At 42.2% G+C, this 17,845-nt stretch overlaps 2 protein-coding genes across 5 annotated transcripts in view; both read right to left on the minus strand.

Moving 5' to 3' along the window:
- TMEM269 (transmembrane protein 269) overlaps positions 1 to 2,642 on the minus strand; it is a 24,002-nt gene extending 21,360 nt beyond the window's left edge. For all 3 annotated transcript variants that reach the window (XM_064589315.1, XM_064589314.1, XM_064589313.1), the window contains exons 1-2: positions 2,505 to 2,642; positions 827 to 988 (exon numbers count right to left, since the gene is read on the minus strand). The gene's annotated coding sequence lies outside the window, so the exon portion shown is untranslated. The remainder of the gene's footprint in view (positions 1 to 826; positions 989 to 2,504) is intronic.
- On the minus strand, positions 2,432 to 17,771 carry CUNH1orf50 (chromosome unknown C1orf50 homolog). Of its 2 annotated transcripts, XM_064589316.1 has the most exons (5): positions 17,602 to 17,771; positions 17,368 to 17,483; positions 11,789 to 11,875; positions 11,147 to 11,278; positions 2,432 to 2,780 (listed from the first exon to the last, which is right to left on the minus strand). In XM_064589316.1, the coding sequence occupies exons 1-5, from the start codon at positions 17,678 to 17,680 to the stop codon at positions 2,583 to 2,585; spliced, it is 612 nt and encodes a 203-aa protein (XP_064445386.1). In that variant the 5' UTR covers positions 17,681 to 17,771; the 3' UTR covers positions 2,432 to 2,582. The 2 variants fall into 2 exon arrangements, with proteins under 2 accessions (XP_064445386.1, XP_064445387.1); XM_064589317.1 differs by lacking the exons at positions 17,368 to 17,483; positions 17,602 to 17,771 and adding an exon at positions 17,088 to 17,327.
- Between the last annotated feature and the right edge of the window lie 74 nt (positions 17,772 to 17,845).

Raw genomic sequence — 17,845 nt, forward strand, 5'->3', positions numbered from 1 at the left:
TTAGGTAGCCTTCCATGGTGCTCCATACCCCATGCATACCACTATCATAGCCTTTTTTATACCACATTGTAATTGTTGACTTGGTTTCTCCCCCACTAGACTGACAGCTCCCTGGACACAGGTGCCTTTTTACTCAGCTGTGTTATTCTCCAGAACCTGGAACCTAGAAGGCACTTAATACTTATAAAATGGTTGAATGGGTAGATGGATGGGTGAATGGAAAATGGTTACTGTCTATAACCAGTGGGTCCTAGTTCCCCACTCTGAGATGCTACCTCCAAAATCACCGCATTGCCACAGACTTTCCCCAAGCTTCGTAATTGGCTGAGGCCGAAAAGAGCAATGGCACCACCTGGTGGGCAGTGCGGGAAGCGCACCTTATTGAACAGCAGGAGCTTTTTTTTGAACCGTTCTTTTTTTTTTTTTTGCTCCGGTGGTTAGGAAATGCCAAGTGAGGGGGATTTGTATTTTAAAAAGATCAAGCTGGGGTGCCGGGTGGCTCAGTTGGTTGGGCGACTGCCTTCAGCTCAGTTTGTGATCCCGGGGTCCTGGGATCGAGCCCCGCCTGGGGCTCCCTGCTCAGGGCGGAGCCTGCTTCTCCCTCTCCCTCTGCCTGCCACTCGCCCTGCTTGTGCTCTGTCAAATGAATAAATAAAATCTTTAAAAAAATAAAAGAAGAATAAAATAAAAAGCTCCAGCTGATGACTGTATGCAGAATGGGTTGGAGAAGGGATCCAGGAGGAAGCGGGGATGCCAGCTGGGGAGGTTATTTTGTCAGAGCTGAGAGTCGAGTCCCGATCTGTGACTCGAACACTACCATGCTTACCCGCGTGGTAATACTGCCTCTTTTACCCAGGACCTTCTTTTCTCCCTCTCAACTGAGCACCGTGGCAGGGATTCCAAGATCTGCTCCATGATTTCTGCCTTCTGGTATTCGTGCCCTTGTGTAATTCCCTCCTTCGAGTGTAGGCTTGCCTCTGACTTGCTTCTGACAGAACACAGCAAAAGGAGATGTCACTCCGGTGAGGAAGACTACACAAGACTGGAACTTCCGCCCTCCCAGCGGACTCGTCCTTGTTGGCTTTCATCAAATTGCCATGTCGGGGAGACCAATGTAGCAAGGAACTGAAGTCAGTTTTTGGTGAATAGTCTGTTAGTAACAGAATCAACAACCTCAGTCCAACACCCTTGAGGAACTGAAATTCTGCCAACAACTTAAGTGAGCTTGGAAACAGATCCTTCTCCAGCCTTCAGATGAGAACCCAGCCCTGGCAAATCATTGGATTGGGGCCTGTAAAAACCTTGAAGCAGAGGGCCCAGGGAAGCGTGCCTCAACTCCTGACCCAGAGAAACTATGAAATCACAAACGTGCATTGTTTTAAACCACCACATTTCTGGTCATGCATGCAGCCACAGACGACTAATAAGCACCTGCTCAAAATGTGTCACAAGCATGCAGGTCAGAAGCTTGTGAAAACCTTGGAAACTTTGTGGTCGGAATCAACTACTGTACCACTAATGTGTGTGTGGGTGTGCGTATGTGTATCCCCAAGGCCAACCCCGCCAGAGGCTTTTGCAGCTGACTCCACAGAGCATCCCCCTGTGAAATGAGTGACCAAGTATCCCCTGGGTGACCCCGTCAGATTCTAGCCCCGTCCTGTGCTGGAACTGCACTACCTGCTAACTAGCCTCAACCCAATCTTTTTTTTTTTTTTAGTTTCAAGTTTTTATTTAACTTCTAGTTAACATATAGTGCAATATTGGTTTCAGGAGTAGAATTTAGTGATTCATCACTTATGTGCAACACAGTGCTCATCACAACAGGTGCACTCCTTAATCCCCATCCCCCATCTAGCCCATCCCCCCTACCTCCCTCCAGCAACCCGCAGTTTGTTCTCTACAGTTAAGAGTCTCTCTTATGGTTTGCCTATTTTCTCCCCTCTATGTTCAACCTCAACCCAATCTCAAACACTTCCAGGTACAAAAAGACCAAAAACAGTCCTCCCTGGAATATGCCTCGCCAACCTTTATGTGGGAAAAAGAAACTCTTCTTTAATTCTCTGCCTTGTGGGAGAACAGATGGAGATAAAGGAGAAGGAAAGTACACTGGCCAATACTCTGAAAGTCACTGGCTGTGTACCTGTGACCCAGAGAGGATCCCAAGGGACTGACAGGATTCATTACTATCCTAACTAAAAGTAATAACAACAGCATTTATATTCACACAGGGTCTCTTTTCTCTCTCTTTTTTTAAAGATTTTATTTGAGAGAGAGGAGAGGTGAGAGGGTGAGAGTGCGTGCGCGTGAGCGTGCATGAGTGGGGGGTGGGGCGGTGGGAGAAGCAGGCTCTCTGCTGAGCAGGGAGCCCAACATGGGGCTCCACCCCAGGACCCCAGGATCATGACCTAAGCCAAAGGCAGACACTTAACTGTTTAACCAATTGAGCCACCCAGGCACCCCACACAGGGTCTTTATTCAAGAAGTTCATGATTCATCCACAATACCTCAATTCTCGTGCCACCTCCCATCAAGGCAGAGAATGAGGGCAACAAAGAGGTGACAGGTCCTTGCTGTGAGAGCTATTATGAGTGTCCACTCTCAGTCAGTCCCTGGAAGGTGGGTTCAGTGCTTGGAAGCAGGGCCGCAGGCTGGCTTAGCAACTTGTTCACTATGTGGATTTGGGCATCGTGCTTCTCAATGTCCTCATATGGAGTCCAGGACAAGTCATGCTGTAGCTTGTAGGCACCAAGGAAGTCATGTGGACAACCTGTCCCCCATTCCTAGAGAAGGCAAAGAAATCAATTCTCATCAGGGTAGGAGGTAAAAACATTGGGTTCATTTCCTTGCCACAAATTTCTTCCCTTTCCTTTTTAAAAAAATTTTTATTGTTATGTTAATCACCATACATTACATCATTAGTTTTTGATGTAGTGTTCCATGATTCATTGTTTGCGTATAGCACCCAGTGCTCCATGCAGAACGTGCCCTCTTTAATACCCATCACCAGGCTAACCCATCCTCCCACCCCGCTCCCCTCTAGAACCCTGTTTGTTTTTCAGAGTCCATCGTTTCTCATGGTTTGTCTCCCCCTCCGATTTCCCCCCCTTCATTCTTCCTCTCCTGTTTTTTTTTTTAAACATATATTGTATTATTTGTTTCAGAGGTATAGATCTGTGATTCAACAGTCTTGCACGATTCACAGCACTCACCATAGCACATACCCTCCCCAACGTCTATCTCCCAGCCACCCCATCCCTCCCACCCCACCACTCCAGCAACCCTCAGTTTGTTTCCTGAGATTAAGAATTCCTCATATCAGTGAGGTCATATGATACATGTCTTTCTCTGATTGACTTATTTCGCTAAGCATAACGAATTTTCCCAACACCATTTGTTCCATCCACGTCGTTGTAAATGGCAAGATCTCATTCCTTTTGATGGCTGCATAATATTCCATTGTATATATACACCACATCTTCTTTATCCATTCATCTGTTGATGGACATCTTGGCTCTTTCCACAGTTTGGCTATTGTGGACATTGCTGCTATAAACATTGGGGTGCACGTACTCCTTCGGATCCCTACATTTGTATCTTTGGGGAAAATACCCAATAGTGTGATACCTGGGTTGTATGGTAGCTCTATTTTCAACTTTTTGAGGAATCTCCATACTGTTTTCCAGAGTGGCTGCACCAGCTTGCATTCCCACCAACAGTGTAGGAGGATTCCCCTTTCTCCACATCCCCATCAACATCTGTCATTTCCTGACTTGTTAATTTTAGCCCATTCTGACTGGTGTGAGGAAATATCTCATTGAGGTTTTGATTTGGATTTCCCTGATGCCAAGTGATGTTGAGCACTTTTTCATGTGTCTGTTGGCCATTTGGATGTCTTCTTTGCAAAAATGTCTGTTCATGTCTTCTGCCCATTTCTTGATTGGATCATTTGTTCTTTGGGTGTTGAGTTTAAGAAGTTCTTTATAGATTTTGGATACTAGCCCTTTATCTGATATGTCATTTGCAAATATCTTCTCCCATTCTGTCGGTTATCTTTCGGTTTTGTTGACTGTTTCCTTTGCTGTGCAAAAGCTTTTTATCTTGAAGTCCCAATAGTTCATTTTTGCCCTTGCTTCCCTTGCCTTTGGCGATGTTTCTAGGAAGAAGTTCCTGCGGCTGAGATCGAAGAGGTTGCTGCCTGTGTTCTCCTTTAGGATTTTGATGGACTCCTGTCTCACATTTAGGTCTTTCAAGCATTTTGAGTCTATTTTTGTGTGTGATATAAGGAAATGGTCCAGTTTCATTCTTCTGCATGTAACTGTCCAATTATCCCAACACCATTTGTTGAAGAGGCTGTCTTTTTTCCATTGGACATTCTTTCCTGCTTTGTCAAAGATGAGTTGACCATAGAGTTGAGGGTCTATTTCTGGGCTCTCTACTCTGTTCCATTGATCTATGTGTCTGTTTTTGTTCCAGTACCATACTGTCTTGATGATGACAGCTTTGTAATAGAGCTGGAAGTCCAGAATTGTGATGCCGCCAGCTTTGCTTTTCTTTTTCAACATTCGGGGTCTTTTCTGGTTCCATACAAATTTTAGGATTATTTGTTCCATTTCTTTGAAAAAAGTTGATGGTATTTTGATGGGGATTGCACTGAATGTGTAGATTGCTCTAGGTAGCATTGACATCTTCACAATATTTGTTCTTCCAATCCATGAGCATGGAACGTTTTTCCATTTCTTTGTGTCTTCCTCAATTTCATAAGTATTTTATAGTTTTCTGAGTACAGATTCTTTGCCTCTTTGGTTAGATTTATTCCTAGGTATCTTATGGTTTTGGGTGCAATTGTAAATGGGATTGACTCCTTAATTTCTCTTTCTTCTGTCTTGTTGTTGGTGTATAGAAATGCCACTGATTTCTGTGCATTGATTTTATATCCTGCCACTTGACTGAATTCCTGTATGAGTTCTAGCAGTTTAGGGATGGAGTCTTTTGGGTTTTCTACATAAAGTATCATCATCTGCAAAGAGTGAGAGTTTGATTTCTTTGCTGATTTGGATGCCTTTTATTTCTTTTTGTTGTCTGACTGCTGTGGCTAGGACTTCTAATACTATGTTGAATAGCAGTAGTGATAGTGGACATCCCTGCTGCGTTCCTGACCTCAGGGGGAAAGCTCTCAGTTTTTCCCCACTGAGAATGATATTCGCTGTGGGTTTTTCATAGATGGCTTTTATGATATTGAGGTATGTACCCTCTATGCCTATACTCTGAAGAGTTTTGATCAAGAAAGGATGCTGTACTTTGTCAAATGCCTTTTCTGCATCTATTGAGAGGATCATATGATTCTTGTTCTTTCTTTTGTTAATGTACTGTATCATATTGATTGATTTGTGGATGTTGAACCAACCTTGCAGCCCAGGGATAAATCCCACTTGGTCGTGGTGAATAATCCTTTTAATATACTGTTGGATCCTATTGTCTAGTATTTTGGTGAGAATTTTTGCATCCATGTTCATCAAGGATATTGGTCTGTAATTCTCCTTTTTGATGGGGTCTTTGTCTGGTTTGGGGGTCAAGGTAATGGTGGCCTCATAAAACGAGTTTGGAAGTTTTCCTTCCATTTCTATTTTTTGGAACAGTTTCAGAAGAATAGGTATTAATTCTTCTCAAAATGTTTGGTAGAATTCCCCTGGGAAGCCATCTGGCCATGGGCTTTTGTTTGTTGGGAGATTTTTGATGACTGCTTCAATTTCCTTAGTGGTTATAGGTCTGTTCAGGTTTTCTATTTCTTCCTGGTTCAGTTTTGGTAGTTGATACATCTCTAGGAATGCATCCATTTCTTCCAGGTTATCTAATTTGCTGGCATAGAGTTGCTCATAATATGTTCTTATAATTGTTTGTATTTCTTTGGTGTTAGTTGTGATCGCTCCTCTTTCAGTCATAATTTTGTTGATCTGGGTCATTTCTCTTCTTTTTGATAAGTCTGGCCAGGGGTTTATCAATCTTGTTAATTCTTTCAAAGAACCAGCTCCTCATTTCATTGATTTGTTCTACTGTTCTTTTGGTTTCTATTTCATTGATTTCTGCTCTGATCTTTATTATTTCTCTTCTCCTGCTGGGTTAGGCTTTATTTGCTGTTCTTTCTCCAGCTCCTTTAGGTATAGGGTTAGGTTGTGTGTTTGAGACCTTTCTTGTTTTTTGAGAAAGCTTGTATTGCTATATACTTTCCACTTAGGACCGCCTTTGCTGTATCCCAAAGATTTTGAATAGTTGTGTTTTCATTTTCATTTGTTTCCATGAATTTTTTAAATTCTTCTTTAATTTCCTGGTTGACCCATTCATTCTTTAGTAGGATGCTCTTTAGCCTCCATGTATTTGAGTTCTTTCCGACTTTCCTCTTGTGATTGAGTTCTAGTTTCAAAGCATTGTGGTCTGAAAATAGGCAGGGAATGATCCCAATCTTTTGGTACCGGTTGAGACCTGATTTGTGACCTAGGATGTGATCTATTCTGGAGAATGTTCCATGGGCACTAGATAAGAATGTGTATTCTGTTGCTTTGGGATGGAATGTTCTGAATATATCTGTGAAGTCCACTTGGTCCAGTGTGTCATTTAAAGTCTTTATTTCCTTGTTGATCTTTTGCTTAAATGGTCTGTCCATTTCAGTGAGGGGGGTGTTAAAGTCCCCCATTATTATTGTATTGTTGTCGATATGTTTCTTTGCTTTTGTTGTTAACTGGCTTATATAATTGGCTGCTCCCATGTTAGGGGCATAGATATTTAGTTGTTAGATCTTCTTGTTGGATAGACCCTTTAAGTAGGATATCGTGTCCCTCCTCATCTCTTATTACAGTCTTTGGTTTAAAATCTAATTTGTCTGATATAAGGATTGCCACCCCAGCTTTCTTTTGGTGTCCATTAGCATGGTAAATGGTTTTCCACCCCCTCACTTTCAATGTGGGGGTGTCTTTGGGTCTCAAACGAGTGTCTTGCAGATAGCACATCAATGGGTCTTGTTTTTTAATCCAATCTGATAACCTGTGTCTTTTGATTGGGGCATTTAGCCCATTTACATTCAGGGTAATTATTGAAAGATATGAATTTAGTGCCATTGTATTGCCTGTAAGGTGACTGTTACTGTATATTGTCTGTGTTCCTTTCTGGTCTATGTTGCATTTAGGCTCTCTCTTTGCTTAGAGGACCCCTTTCAATATTTCTCATAGGGCTGGTTTCGTGTTTGCAAATTCCTTTAGTTTTTGTTTGTCCTGGAAGCTTTTTATCTCTCCTTCAATTTTCAATGACAGCCTAGCTGGATATAGTATTCTTGGCTGCATATTTTTCTCATTTAGTGCTCTGAACATATCCTGCCAGTCCTTTCTGGCCTGCCAAGTCTCTGTAGATAGGTCTGTTGCCAATCTAATGTTTCTACCATTGTAGGTTTCATATCTCTTCTCCCGAGCTGCTTTCAGGATTTTCTCTTTGTCTCTGAGACTCATAAGTTTTACTATTAGATGTCGGGATGTTGACCTATTTTTATTGATTTTGAGAGGGGTTCTCTGTGCCTCCTGGATTTTGATGCCTGTTTTCTTCCCCAAATTAGGGAAGTTCTCTGCTATAATTTGCTCCAATATACCTTCTGCCCCTCTCTTTCTTCTTCTTCTGGGATCCCAATTATTTGAATGTTGTTTCATCTTATGGTATCGCTTATCTCTTGAATTCTGCCCTCGTGATCCAGTAGTTGTTTATCTCCAGTAGAGAAAGTAGAAGCTTTCTCTCAGCTTCTTTATTTTCCATTATTTGGTCTTCTATATCACTAATTCTCTCTTCTGCCTCATTTATCCTAGCAGTTAGCGCCCCCATTTTTTATTGTACCTCATTAATAGCCTTTTTGATTTCGACTTGGTTAGATTTTAGTTCTTTTATTTCTCCAGAAAGGGTTTCTTTAATAACTTCCATGCTTTTTTCAAGCCCAGCTAGTATCTTTAAAATCATCATTCTGAACTCTACTTCCAACATCGTATTAATGTCCGTATTGAGTAGGTCCATGGCAGTCGGTACTGCCTCTTGTTCTTTTTGTTGAGGTGATTTTTTCCATCTTGTCATTTTGGCCAGAGGAGACTAGATGAATGAGAGAACAAAATGCTAACAGGGTAACAACGTCCCCAGAAAATATACTCTAAACAAATCAGAAAAGACCTGAAACCGGGGGAAAAGAAAGGGAAAGAAAAAAGAAAAAGAAAACAAGAAAAAAAGAAAAAAGAAAAAGATAAAAACAAAAAAAAACAGAATATGATCAAATATGATCAGGCTGGTACATAGATCAGTGCCACACACTAGATTTTGGGTGTATTTTGGTCTGTTAGAAGAAAGTACCCCCCAAAATTTTAAAGAAAGAAAAACTTATATATGTACAAAAATAAGGGTTAATACAATGAAGGGATGGAATATGACTGTAAAAATGAAAATTATAAAAAATTTTATAAAAGGAATTGATAAGAAGTTTTTTGAAAAAAGAAAGAAGAGGATTTAAAAAAAGGAAAAAAAGGGAGAGAATATTATCAGGCAGGAGACTAGAACAAAGCCATACACTAGAGATTTAGGGTATATTTTGATCTGTTAAAAGAAACTGTATCTCAAAATTTTAAAGAGAGAACAACTTATATATATATGCCAAAAATAAGGGTAACTACTATGAAGGGATAGAATATGACTCTAAAAATGAAAAATAAAAATGTTTTGTAAAAAAGGGATTGATAAGATGTTGGTTGAAAAAGGGAAAAAGAAAAATTTTTAAAAAAAAGTTAAAAAAAAATTAACTTTGAAAGACTAATCATGGTAAAAAAGCCATGGGTTCTATGTGCATTATTCCCCTAGCGCTGGAGTTCTGCCATTCTCATTTATCGGTAAACTTGGTCTTGGCTGGCTGTTCTTGCTGATCTTCTGGGGGAGGGGCCTGTTGCCGGGGTTCCCAAATGTCTTTGCTGGAAGCGGAATTGCCCTGCCCTTGCCGGTCGGGGCTAAGTAATCTGCTCAGGTTTACTCTCAGGAGCTTTTGTTCCCTGCAAGCTGTCCATACAGCTTTGGAGGCTGAGAGTGAAAATGGCGGCCTCCCAATCTCTGCCCCGGAGGAGCCAAGAACTCGGGGCCCCGCTCGCCAGTGAGCCCCCAGAGAAAAGCAGTCAGTCACTCCCGTCTCCCCGGTCTCCAGCCACACTCCGTGCTTACCTGGCCTGTGACCGAGTGTTTCTATCTCTGGCACCTGACCCCGTGTGGAGTCTCCAAACCCAGCAGATCCCTGTGGTGCGCTCCCTCGCCTCTCCTCCCGGGGGAGGAAGGGGAGTCTCCCTGGATCTGCCACTTGTTGGGTCCCCGCTGGAGGAGCAGTGGCCCGACTGTGCCGTGGATCACGGTTTATGGCAACCCTGAGCTGAGAGCCTGCGCCTGGGCTCCGTCTCTGCAGCCGGCTTCCCCGCTCCGATACCTGGGAGCTCTGCCACACTCAGGTACCCCCGGTCTTTCTGTGACCCTGAGGGTCCTGAGACCACACTGTCCCGCAAGGGTTCTACCCCCAGCTTAGCCACTGGAGTGACGTCCCTCAGCGGAGCAGACTTCTAAATGTTCTGATTTTGTGCTCCGGGGCTCTATCATTTGCCAGAAGCAGCCAACGGAGGCCCCCTCCCCCGCCGTCTGTCTTCCCAAATATCGCCTCAGATTCACTTCTCCGCACGTCCTGCCTTCCAGAAAGTGGTCGCTTTTCAGTCCAGAGAGTTGTTGCTATTCTTTTCTTCGATCTCCTATTGAGTTTGTTGGTGTTCAGAATGGTTTGATCCCTATCCAGCTGAATTCCTGAGACCAGACGAAATCCAGGTCTCTTACTCCTCTGCCATCTTGCTCCGCCCCCCCATGCCACGAATTTCTTTTTTGGTTTTTCACATCAGACCAGTGAGAATCATCCTCATTGCATCACACATCAGATACCTCTCTTAACAGAGATAATGACTGTGAAATAATTTAAGTGTATTTTTCATGTATATTTTTTAAGAGTCATGCCTGGGCTCACAACACCTCCCAATTTTTTAGAAAACATTTACCAACCCTATGCCTACATTTTCTCAAAGACCAGAGTAGATTTTTGTGCAAAAATAAATGCTTTTTTTTAACTCTTGAAAAATTCATTTTATTTCTGCTTATTAGAAAATTAATGGTCATTACTGGTTGGCCTGGATATATTTTGCTTCAAAAGTATATGCCATGCAGTTATAAACATTATTTCATCTATTTGGCTGGAAAACATGAGATTTTTATATAACTTTCAATATCACAATCGAAAAATTTTGAAATTATTTTATAAATACGTAGACCCATATGGCATATGGTCCTTTTGGATATTTTTCTATATATTCTAATCACAGGTAGCAAGATGAAGCTTTTTTTTTTTTTTTTTTACAAACAGAAACATCACCAGTTAGCAAGATGAAGCTATTATTTTATTTACAAACAGAAATAATGCCTGATATTTTCCAAAGTTGAGAATATATATATTGTCAAGTAAAAATGTACTTTATTTTGTCCAAATTTAAAAGAATCTTATTATCAGTTGTTCCAAAATCTTTACTATTAAAAAAAAAAAAAAACAAAACACAGAGGGTTTTTTTTTTTTTCATAGACAGGAAGAAAAGAAACATACCATGCCCTCAATTTGATGTATCATGTTCATTTGAAAAAAATAATAGCTGGATTCTTCAGTAAAAAAATTAAATAGTATTCAAACCCAACTTATTTTATTAATTGTCTTAAATACTGTCTTACTATCTAGTAGAACATTTTTGAAATATAAAATATCACTGGGGACTTGTTGATGTTTCAACAGTGACAAATTCCTCATAATGGTATATTAATATTGTGATAAACAAAAGCTAATCGTAGCCATTTCTTTTTCTTTTTCTTTTTTTAAAGATTTTATTTATTTATTTGACAGAGAGAGACACAGCGAGAGAGGGAACACAAGCAGGGGGAGTGGGAGAGGGAGAAGCAGGCTTCCTGCCGAGCAGGGATCATGACCTGAGCTGAAGGCAGATGCTTAACGACTGAGCCACCCAGGTGCCCCTAATCATAGCCATTTCTACCAGTAAAAAATAAATGTTCTTACCTTTGGAGAAATAATAGAAAAATACTGCTGACCACTCCCCCGTTTATAAAGGTAGTAAATGTTGCCAGGTTTTTTTACTATATTACAAGCTATGTGGTGCAAGTCAGCGTCTCTGTGAGCATCTTCCAATACCTAAGAACCACAGAGATGTAACAAGTTAAGTATCGGATGTAACAGGCACTCACACTCAGTGATTAATCCAGTCAAAATCTGGAAATTACTCAATGCTTTGGAATTGCTCCCCCATAGCAATGAGTCACTACTAGGATCCAGATGATTCTGAAGAGACAAAAGACTGCTACTAAGCTGTAAAAATGCCTTTAAAAGAATTATATTTCAAAACGTCGAACACTACTGGCTGTGAATGGCTTTTAAATTTCTTTCCTATTTTTCTGTAGTAAGTACATTTCTTTTATAAATGAGAACCTATTTTCCCCCTCAAAATGCTTTACCTCACTGAAACTGTCTCCCAGTGAAAAGCTTATCTTATACGTAACCTCCTAAGCCTATTTTCTTTCACGCAACACTTCGATATTTCTAGAAGGTACTGAAGACAAATAAGTTAAATGATTATAAGCAAGATCAGTCAATCCTGCGAATTAAATGAAGAAAATGAATGCCTGCGTAAAAGCTGTTACTTACCTTCCTGGCTTGTTCTTGTAAATGTTGGATTTGCTCAGCTATGACCATCAGTTTGTTGGTGGCATTTGCTCGGATGAATTCATCAGCCTAAAGGTGAGACAAAACCAAAGGGCGGGTGAAAAAAGGATAAGACTTCCACAATGTTATTTAGAGCCCAGCGTGAAGAGTTATCTCGACATCTTCGCTTATGCCTAAAATATTCTTCCTGTCCTTCCTCACCACTCCCCCATGAGCTCCCATTCCTCTCCCTCTTCTCCCACCCAGCCCAAACAGCACTGCTTATGAGAAGCCTCCCCTGACATGGCCCCACACCACAGAACTAGGTCCTCCTTCTTTTCTATGTCCCATAGCTTTCTACCCTTTTCACTCCATATTCTAGTCACACTGAATTTCTTCAGTCCTCCAACATGCCCTACTCTCACATGCTACCAATATACTGAATACATCCTCTTCTTGATATAACATGTTCTCCCCCTTACTCTTTGCCTGAGTAAACCCACTCATTCCTTAGGCCTCCATTTATTTTCTCATGTTTAAATATTTCTGAAATCAGGAGTGGGTCTTACAATAAAAATCCAAAGACACTTGTGATATGGCTCTTATCACCCGTTATGTAGGAATCTAGCTATATACAGAAACTACCTATTAATCTGACCATTACCTTGGCTGAGTTATTTACTTCAAACCTAGTTATATTTTAACTTATATTTGTATTCCTAATTGTTACTTCAAATGTATTTTTAAAGACAGCACTAGGATGTAGACCTGAAACAAAGTTATAATGTACACAGAAGACTGCTTGTCTTCTGTGCTAGGAAATGCAACTGAAGGCAATGGGAATTGCTTAAAATAAATAATTTTCACAGCCAGAGAGAATGGTGGTGTGACCAATTCAGGCACTGGGAAGGATTATCACTTAGGCATCAGAAATCTGTCAAAGACTTCCAGTTTACTTTCAAGAAAAGCTGATTAATGTCCGGTGGTATACAATTAAGTTAAGGAGAAGAAATTAGGAGGTTAAACTCGAACTAAGAAATATCAAGAGAATTTGCCAGTTAGTTAAGGGCGCTCAAGGTAAAAGTCAGGTATAAGGCAGTATCATGTAAAAACATAAATAACTGAGTAAACAGGGTCAATCATTTATCTGTTCCACAAATATAGACTGGGCAACCACTGTGTGTCAGACACCATGCCAGGCCCTGGGGTGCACTGGCAAATCAGAGAAAGAGGTCCCTACTTCTGTCAAGATTACAGCCTAATACACTGGCCTTATGAATAATATGAATCAAGTAACATATGCAATTTTTAATTTTCTAGCAGTTGTGTTAAAAGTAAAAATAAGTAGGGGTGCCTGGGTGGCTCAGTTGTTAAGTATCTGCCTTCGGCCCAGGTCATGATCCCAGGGTCCTGGGATTGAGCCCCGCATCGGGCTCCCTGCTCTGCGGGAAGCCTGCTTCTCCCTCTCCCACTCCCCCTGCTTGTGTTCCTGCTCTGGCTATCTCTCTGTCAAATAAATAAGTAAAATCTTTAAAATAAATAAATAAGTAAGTAAAATGAATTCTAATAATCTATTTTATTTAACCCAATATATCAAAAAACATCATTCCAACACGTAATCAGTATAAAACAAGTTTAATGAGATATTTTATATTTCATATTGTTATTTTTTATACTCCCATACTATCAATTGGGATGCCAAATTTTGATTAGAAATCCTCAATCTGTATTTGGACTTCATAAAATTTACATTTGAAAGAGTCAGTTCACATACTCAGCTTGTCCAAATATACTTAAAAGTGTCCAATAATTGACTCGATTATCAGGTTTTAAAATGTAAATTAGTTAAAATTACATAAAATTTAAAATTCAGTATCTCAGCTGCACTACTAACCATACATTCCAAGTGTTCAACAACCCTGTGTGACTGGAGGCTACCATAACGAACAGCACAGCTCTGGTGATTAATACAGACACCAACAAGAAAGACAATTAGAGCTAGTATTATACGGACTCAGAATAATGATGCGCTACTATGAAGGAAATAACAGTAATTATGTGGTAGAAGGAGATCAAAGGTAACAAGTGAGTGAAGTAACTGGTTCAAAAACAGGGAGTGATGAGGACTGCAGGGATTGGAATATATAGAGGCAAATTCAATTTAATAATAGTGTCATTTATGTTTATTTTTTTTAGAAGTTTGGACTTGATCTTTATTCTTTTTAAAAGATTTTATTTATTTATTTGACAGAGAGAATGAGATAGAGAGAGTGAGCATGAGAGGGGGGAGGGTCAGAGGGAGAAGCAGACTCCCCGCCGAGCAGGGAGCCCGATGCAGGACTCGATCCCGGGACTCCAGGATCATGACCTGAGCCAAAGGCAGCTGCTTAACCAACTGAGCCACCCAGGTGCCCCAATACTGTCATTTAGATGGGGTGGGGTAGAGCCTTCTACAGACAAGGCCTCACCAAGGACGTGACATTTGACTTGGGTCTGAACAAAAGGAAAGGGCCAGCCAGGTACAAAACTGAAGATGTGTCTGAAGAGTAGTAAGTGAGGAGAATGTAAAAAAAGGGGGCAGGGATCAGATCACACAAGGCCTTACGGCCCATGGGTGAAAGCGCTACTTTTTGTTCCAAGGACAATGAGACACCTTATGGCCAAGGAGAGAGTAGCTGGTTTCTAGAGCTAAGATGGTTCTAGGTTAACAGTGGAGTGGCCTCATTATTAGTCTTTTTCTTAAGGTGGTAGCAACAAATCTCTTCCTTGTAAACAAAAGGACCGAATTCAAACAGAAATGAGGAGAAAAGTACTTATAATTACTAAACACAAACTCTGGCCCCCATCACTCTGAAGCCCTTCACATATATATATTATCTCATTTAGTTTTATAACACCTTATGAAGTTGGAGATAACAACTTCAGCCTCATTTTAGGAATTATACTCTCAGAGAGGTGAAGCAACCTGTCCATGGGTTCACAGCTAATAAATGGCAGTTGAAGATTTGAACACAGATCATTCTGATTCCAAATTTACTGCCTTAATACCAGACCTCTTGAGTTTTCTGAACACACACTAATACAGAAATGGCATATCAGCTAATCAGTCCTGCTAGAAAGTACATTTCAGGACACAGACAGTAAATATGCTTGATTCAATCTGTTTGTCTCTTGTGTTTTTATTTCAGCTGCTCAATATCGATAATATTGGAAAAATGGAGGCAGCACAATAATGCACCCTCTATATTTCACTAGATTATATGCTGAAGGGCAAAAACAGTGTTCCATCTTTGTTTTGGGCTACTGTAATAAACATGATGGTCACTCAGTAACCCATGAAAATGTTTGCCTAAGCTTTGGGCCTGGTTGCCTCCCCCAGTTAAGTGATCCAATCAATCAGACACATGAAATTTTCCTAATCCATAAAAGTTATACTTTGCTCCCCACCTCTATAGATAAGTCACAAAGTTTGAATCAAAGGCACTTTCCTAAGCATTCGAATATGTCTAAATAAAATAAATAAATAAATAAACCCAGGGGGTGCCTGGGTGGTGCAGTCAGTTAAGCGTCCAACTTGGTTTCAGCTGATCTCAGGGTCATGAGATCGAGCCCTATATTGGGCTCCAGGCTCAGCACGGAGTCTGCTTGAGATTCTCTCTCTCCTTCTCCCTCTGCCCCTCCTGCTTGTGCACATGTGCTCTCTCGCAAGCTCTCTTTGTCTAAAATAAATAAATCCTAAAAAACAAAAAACCCCTGAAGTACAGAGATGTATGTGTGAGGAAATTTGAGCATGTTAATAATTAAATATTTTTAAGCAAAATAAAGACCTTTGACTATAACCAAGGCCAAATGTGATAGTGCATACAAGGATGAAGGGATATCAGAAGCATTAAAGCATCAGGGCCCTATATCTCTACATACTGAAGAGGGTTCCACAACTGAAGTCTTGATAAAAATTAGATGGAATTTGTTTTTTCACAGCTTTGCTCTAGAAGCTCTCCTAGTTGAAATCCTGCATTTTACAGATAAACTGAAGTCAAGGGGCACCTGAGTGGCTCAGTAGGTTAAGCGTGAGAGGCTTGATTTTGGCTCAGGTCATGATCTCGGGGTCCTGGGATTGAGCCCCACAATGTGCCCAGCGGGGAGTCTGCTTAAGATTCTGTCCCTCTTCCTCTGCTCCTCCCCCTCCGTATGCACTCTCCCTCTCTCTCAAATAATCTTTAAAAAGAAGGTGAAGGGCGCCTGGGTAGCTCAGTTGGTTAAGCGACTGCCTTCAGCTCAGGTCATGATCCCAGGGTCCTGGGATTGAGTCCCACATCGGGCTCCCTGCTCTGCAGGGAGCCTGCTTCTCCCTCTCCCACTCCCCCTGCTTGTGTTCCCTCTCTCGCTGTGTCTCTCTCTGTCAAATAAATAAATAAAAATCTTTAAAAAATAAATAAATAAAATAAAAATAAATAAATAAATAAAAAGAAGGTGAAGTCCAGAGAAAAGTAATTTGCCTCAGGTCATATGCAAGTTAATATCAAAGGGGGTGGAGCCTGGGTGACTCGGTTAAGAGAAAGATTCTTGATCTCAGCTCAGGTCTTGATCTCACAGTGGTGAGTTCAACCTGCGCTGGGCTCCATGCTGGAAGTGGAGCCTACTTAAAAAAAAAAAAAAAAAAAATCAAAAGAGAGATTAACACGCATGTGTCCAAACTTCCAGTGCTTTTTCTGTTATTTCGCATTTCCTCCTTTTTTTACTTTTGGTAATGAATGTCTAAGTACTGGGCTTGGGAATGTTGTGTCCAGTGAATGACAGCACAGGACAAAACTTAAGAGTCCCCGTCCTTGTAGAAGATGTTAAGTTCTAAAAGCATTCAGGTTTCAGATAAAGATTTTAGGGGAAGCAGTTTAAAGTAAGTGGACTATGCATCCTTACATAATCTGCGTTAGACTGATTGTGAAACTTCCACGGAAACTTCTCTTCACCTGTAAAATGGGAAGAAGAAACCCAAGCTGCCGCTTTAGTTCCCTTTGGGAAGGCTCCCGGGGAACACAAGGCCAAGTTTTGCTTAGTCCGTGCCTTAACCCCAGGCTGGACCTTTGGGGTTACCATCTGCTTATGCGGACCGGGCGAAGCAGGTCTCCCGGCAGGGTCCCTGCTCTCCCTGGGTCCGAGGAGAGCTCCCCGGCCAGGAGGCTACGTTCCCTCTCCGCGGACACTTTCCCGGCCCCCCAAGTTCGCCCGGGTCATCTGCAACCACGCCCAGAAGGATCCCTGCCGCCCGGGCAGGTCTGCACCTCTCTTCTGTACTGCCTACCTCACAGGGCTGTCCTAGGGCCCAAACGAAATACTGAATATTGAAAGTGCTGTGCAAAACTTGCCGCCAAAGGAGATTATAGGCACTCATGTTGCAGCTGAAGGAGCCTTTGGTCTCAGAAGATCAGAGTTCGAGTCAAGGACAATCAGTTTTCCCGTGTTGTATGTAAGATGCAGACAAAACAAATGCCACAGTAAGTGGTTGTGAGGTCCCAGTCCTAAGACGCAGGGCCAAACGTGAACGAAGACGGTTATTTACTTCCCCAGCCGCACCTCCTCACCTTCTGCACCTGCTCTGCGAGCGCCACGAGGTCTAAGGGGTCCCCGGCCCGGTGGGTGCGGTAGGGGCTCACCAGGGCCAGGCCGCCGGGGGTCGAGGTGCGCTCCACCAGGGCTCCTGCGACACAAACCCAGGAACACAGCCCGTGAGCGCCCGCCCTCGGCCTCCCGCGCAGCCCGGAGACTAGCTGCTCCGTGAGGGCTTCTTTCCCCGGCCGGACTCCCGCCCTGCGTACCTCCCCGACCGGTCGCCGGCTGAATTCTTCGGTTTTCGGGGACCTCCTCCGCCTGCCCCAGCTTTGCAGCGTCCTCCATGGCAACACCTGAAACCTCCCTACCACCCTCGCGTCAGGGGGCGGAAGAGCCTGCGCACAAAGGCCCGTGGGCGGAGCTTCCGTGTTCCCCGGGCATTGGGCATCACCGCGGAGGAGCGCGGCCTGAGCCCGGGAGCGGGGCCCCGGCTGTCGCTCAGGGCTCGGC

This window comes from Mirounga angustirostris, unplaced genomic scaffold, assembly GCF_029215605.1.
Source record: "Mirounga angustirostris isolate CCGP_5_RB_7025 unplaced genomic scaffold, mMirAng1.0.hap1 SCAF_4, whole genome shotgun sequence".
In the NCBI taxonomy this organism is placed as follows: domain Eukaryota; kingdom Metazoa; phylum Chordata; class Mammalia; order Carnivora; family Phocidae; genus Mirounga; species Mirounga angustirostris.